At 60.2% G+C, this 5168-nt stretch overlaps 2 protein-coding genes across 2 annotated transcripts in view; one reads left to right on the top strand and one right to left on the bottom strand.

The window, feature by feature from the left end:
- HSPA12B (heat shock protein family A (Hsp70) member 12B) overlaps nt 1-2544 on the top strand; it is a 17231-nt gene extending 14687 nt beyond the window's left edge. The window contains exons 11-13 of the mRNA XM_015625706.1: nt 512-770; nt 956-1059; nt 1904-2544. Of these exons, the coding sequence (XP_015481192.1) occupies nt 512-770; nt 956-1059; nt 1904-2544 (1004 nt within the window). The remainder of the gene's footprint in view (nt 1-511; nt 771-955; nt 1060-1903) is intronic.
- A 1173-nt stretch (nt 2545-3717) lies between these two features.
- The window catches only part of C4H20orf27 (chromosome 4 C20orf27 homolog), a 7105-nt gene continuing 5654 nt past the window's right edge, over nt 3718-5168 (bottom strand). Inside the window, exons 4-5 of the mRNA XM_033513843.1 lie at nt 4983-5099; nt 3718-4273 (exon numbers count right to left, since the gene is read on the bottom strand). Coding sequence (XP_033369734.1) covers nt 4173-4273; nt 4983-5099 — 218 coding nt within the window. The 3' untranslated portion in view covers nt 3718-4172. The remainder of the gene's footprint in view (nt 4274-4982; nt 5100-5168) is intronic.

Genomic DNA, 5168 nt, shown 5'->3' with positions numbered 1-5168 from the left:
GGGAGGAGAGGGATGGTGGGTGAGGGGGGATAGAGGGACAAGGGGCTGGGGTGGAGGGGACGGGGGAGTGTGGGGTGACCTGGGGACGTGGATGCCATCGCGATGGGGACATGGGGATATCGTTGGGGTGCCACGGGGATGTGTGGGACTTGAGGATGTGGGGATGTTGGGATTTGGGGATGTGGGACATGGGAATGTGGGGATATGGTGTTGGGGGGGACATGGAGGACACGGGGACACGGAGGATGTGGGGGATGTGGTGATGGGGGACACGAGGATGTCAGGATGGGGGACACAGGAGACACGGGGACATGGGGTTGGGGGACATGGGGCTGTGGGTGCCACAGGGACATGGGGATGGCAGACATAGGGACCACAGGGACGTGGGGACATGGGCATGTGGGGGACATCGGGACATGGAGATATGGGAGGCTGCAGTGATGGGGGACATGACTACCATGGGGACACGGCTACCATGGGGCCACCTCCTGACCCCACCCTCATCCTTCAGGAGGTCCCTACGGGGCCGTGGGTGTGGACCTGGCCTTCGAGAAGCTTCTGTGCCACATCTTCGGGGACGATTTCATTGCCACCTTCAAGGCCAAGCGCCCGGCGGCCTGGGTGGACCTGACCATCGCCTTCGAGGCGCGGAAGCGCGCGGCCGCCCCGAGCCGCTCCAGCCCTCTCAATATCTCCCTGCCCTTCTCCTTCATCGACTTCTACCGCAAACACCGTGGCCAAAACGTTGAGACCGCGCTCCGCAAGAGCAAGTGAGGGGTGACGCGGGTTGGGGACATATCGGGAGCGCGGGGACACGGAGGGAGTGATGTTGGGGTGAAAGCGGGAGAGAGAAGGGGGGAAAGGCAGGACAGAGGTGTTGGGGTGGGAGGGAAGAGGACAGGGAAGGACCAGGAGGGAGTTCTCGGTCACCCCTAGTTCCGCTGTCCATCCCCAGTGTCAACCTGGTGAAGTGGTCATCCCAAGGGATGCTGCGGATGTCGCCCGAGGCCATGAGTGAGCTCTTCCAGCCAACTATCACCCACATCATCCAGCACATCGGTGGGGCCTGGGGACGTGCCCATCCATGGGGAACCCCTGTCCTAACCCACCCCTGGTCCTTGGGATCATCCCCCATCGCTGGAACCTTCCCCGTTACTGGAAACCCCCATTCCTGGGATCGTACCCATCTCTGGAATCCTTCCCTGTTCCTATGAGCCCCCCATCCTTGGGACCATCCCATGCCTGAGATCCCCCCATTGATGGGACAATCCCACACCCTGGGACCCCCTTTGTCCCTGGGACCACCCCTGACCCTGGAACCCCCATTCCCTCCCTGGGACTCACTTTGTCCCAGCAATCTGCCATTCCTGGAGCCTTCCTTGTCCTTGGGATCCCCCTTGTCCCTGGGAACCTTTTATCCCTGAAACCCCCATTCCATCCCTGGGACCACCCCTGACCCTGGAACCCCCTCCATCCTTGGAACCCACCTTGTCCCTGTGATTTCCCATTCCTGGAGCCCTCTTTGTCCTTGGGATCCCTCTTGTCCCTGGGAACCTTTTATCCCTGGAACCCTCATTGTCCCTGGAACTGTCCCTGGGGCCCCGTTCCATCCCTGGAACCCACCTCGTCCCTGGGATCCCCCATTCCTGGAGCCCTCCACATTCTTGGGATCCCCCTTGTCCCTGGGAACTTTTTATCCCTGGATCCTCCATTGTCCCTGGGACCCTCCCTGTCCCTGGATCCCCCATTGTCCCTGGGACCTCCATCCCTGTCCCTGGGTCCCCATTCCACCCCTGGAACTTCCCCCATTCCTGGACTCCCCTCATCCCTGGCACCCCATCCCCCCCACCCCTTCTCCACCAGCCTGATCCCAAACCTCCCCTTTTATCTCCCCCCTCTCCAGACACCCTCCTGAAGAAACCCGAGGTCCAAGGCATCAAATTCCTGTTCCTGGTGGGCGGCTTCGCTGAGTCGGCCATGCTGCAGCGGGCGGTGCAGGCTGCCTTTGGCCACCGCTGCCGGGTCATTGTCCCGCAGGACGTGGGGCTGACCATCCTCAAAGGGGCCGTGCTCTTTGGCCTGGACCCCGGCGTGGTGCGGGTGCGCCGCTCCCCGCTCACCTACGGCGTGGGGGTCCTCAACAAGTTCGTGGAGGGAAAGCACCCGCGGGAGAAGCTGCTGGTCAAGGAGGGCAAGAACTGGTGCACCGACATCTTTGAGAAGTTCGTCACCGTGGACCAGTCGGTGGCGTTGGGCGAGGTGGTCCAGCGGAGCTACTGCCCGGCCCGGCCCGGCCAGCGCCGGACCATCATCAACATCTACTGCTGTGACACCGATGACGTGGTGTACATCACCGACCCCGGCGTCAGGAAGTGCGGAACCATCAGCCTGGAGCTGGGGGACACGGGGGACGCGGGCCCGGCGCGGGGCCGGCGTGAGATCCGCACCAGCATGCAGTTTGGAGACACCGAGATCAAGGTGACTGCGCTGGACACGCGCACGGCGCGCAGCGTGAGGGCCACCATCGACTTCCTGTCCAACTAAGACTCTCCAGGATGTGCCACCATCGACTTCCTGTCTGACTGAGGAGTCCCTGGGACCTGCCACCATCGATTTCCTCTCCAACTGAGACTATCCAGGATGTGCCACCATCAATTTCCTGTCCAACTGAGGGGTCCCAGGATGTACCACCATTGACTTCCTGTCCAAGGGGTTCCTGGGACCTGCCACCATCGACTTCCTGTCCAACTGAGACTATCCAGGATGTGCCACCATTGACTTCCTGTCCAACTGAGGGGTCCCAGGATGTGCCACCATTGACTTCCTGTCCATCTGAGACTTTCCTGGAGACTGCACCATTGAATCTCCAACTCAGACCCCGCTGTCATCATGGGGACACCGCCAGGACCTGTCACCATCAACTTCCTGTCCAACAGAAGGTTCCTTGGAGACGCCACCATTGACTTCCTGTCCAACTGAGATCCTCCTGGAGATGCCACCATTGACTTCCTGTCCAACTGAGACCCTCCTGGAGGTGCTACCATCAAATCCTTTCCAGCTGAGACTGTCCTGGAGACGCCACCATTGACTTCCTGTCCAACTGAGATCCTCCTGGAGATGCCACCATTGACTTCCTGTCCAACTGAGACCCTCCTGGAGGTGCCACCATCAAATCCTGTCCAACTGAGACCATCCTGGAGATGCCACCATTGACTTCCTGTCCAATTAAGACCTTCTTGGAGATGCCACCATCAACTTCCTGTCCAACTGAGACCCTCCTGGAGATGCCACCAACAAATCCTGTCCAACTGAGACCCTCCTGGAGATGCCACCATTGACTTCCTGTCCAACTGAGACCTTCCTGGAGATGCCACCACCAATTTCCACCCCGTCTGAGACCTCCTGTCATTGTGAGGACCATCCCAGGACCTCGCACCTTCGATTCCCTCGCAGACTGAGACACCCCTCTTATCCTGGAGACCCCAGGCCCTGCCCCCAACCCTCTCCAGGCCCCCCTTGAACTGGAATTTGCCTCATGATCCCTCCCCATCCAAATAGTCCCAGTCCCAGTCCAGGACTATTCGGGATCATCCACCTGGGGGTGTCTTCTGTCCCTCTGGGCAGGTTCATGGAGGAGATCCAGGCTCCCGGCCCATTCCCAGTGGGATTTTCCTCCTTCCCGAGGTGGGATTTTGTACTTTAACCCCTGCAGGCATGTAAGATATCTTTATATTTATATATATATATATATATATATATATATAGGCACATAAAACCTCCTGAAACTGCTCCTGGTCCTTGTAACATGAGGGTAAAAAAAAAAAAATATGGGAAAAGAGGGGAAAAAAACAAGAAAAATCTGAGAAAAACCCAAAAAAAGAGGCGCTGGCAGCAACACAAGGACACGGCTGGAGGACGTGGCCCCAACCCCAGAGCCACGGGGGGGACTCCCTGCTCCCACCCCACATTCCACAGGCAAAATTCCTCCCCCACCCCAGACAAGAGGAAAAACTCCCACCCCAAGAGGCACAATTCCCCCAAAACCCCCCACTGGGGCTGCGGGGTGAGGGCGAAGCAGCGGCAGCAGCGACAAGCGGGGTCCCCCCGCTCGCTTTGGGGACCGTCCTGTGCTTTGGGGACTTTGGGGACCCCCGGGGTGGGGGGTTTTGGGGTCAGTCGAAGCCATGCCAGTCGCTGTGCTCGGAGTCGTATTCCAGCTCGGCTCCCACGCAGCGCACCCCGTCCAGGAGCATCGGCGTCCCGTGGTGACGGTCTGGGGACATCGGGACACGCGGCTTGGGGACAGCTCTCTGTCCCCTTTGGGGAGGGTGGGAACCCCACTTTTTTTAGGGGGTTTGGGGGTGGGGTTTAGGCTCACAGGGGGTTTGTGCATCCCGGGGCTCAGCTGGGTTGGGGGGATGTGTTGTCCCTCGTCCTTGTGTCACCGCTGTGGTGACAACCAGGGGTGGTGACAACCTCAGGGGGCATGAGGGGTATTGGGGTTTATAGGGTGGGTCCCAGGGACCGGGGAAGGGGAGGTTGGTCCCAGTGACAAAGGGGACATCCCAGGGACAAAGAGGTCCCAGAGACACAGGGGGGGTCCCAGTGAAAAATGGGGGATATCCTAATGACAAAGGGGTCCCAGTGACAAAGGGGACATCCCAGGGACAAAGGGGAGGTCCCAGTGACAAACTGGGGGTCCCAGTGACAAAGGGGGAATCCCAATGACAAAGGGGTCCCAGGGACAGGGGACATCCCAGGGACACAGGGGGGTCCCAGGCACAGGAGCCCTGGGGACATTGGGGTCACCCCCCACCCCCTCCCTTCACCCCTTGCCAGGGCTCTCCTCAACCCCCGGGATGGGGAATTTTTTGGCATGAAATCACCCGTTTTGGACGATTTCTCAACTGGGAAGACTGGCTGGGGCCTGGTGGGGGTGATGGGACAGGGAGGGACCCCAGAAGTCCCCCAGAAGCCCTTACCCATGACCCGGGCCTGCACGGTGACCTTGATGTGGCCGGGGCTGTGGCTGGCCAGGAGCAGCTCCTCCTTCAGCACGCCCTCCTTGTGCGCCGTGTACTCGCAGCGCACGCTGTGCCCTGCAGCGGGGACGTGGAGGGGCTGCTGGAGCGCTGCCTGTGCCTTCCTGTGCCTTCCTGATCCTTCCT

This window comes from Parus major, chromosome 4 (assembly GCF_001522545.3).
Source record: "Parus major isolate Abel chromosome 4, Parus_major1.1, whole genome shotgun sequence".
Lineage (NCBI taxonomy): Eukaryota > Metazoa > Chordata > Aves > Passeriformes > Paridae > Parus > Parus major.
This window is presented reverse-complemented; position numbering and strand designations above follow the sequence as displayed.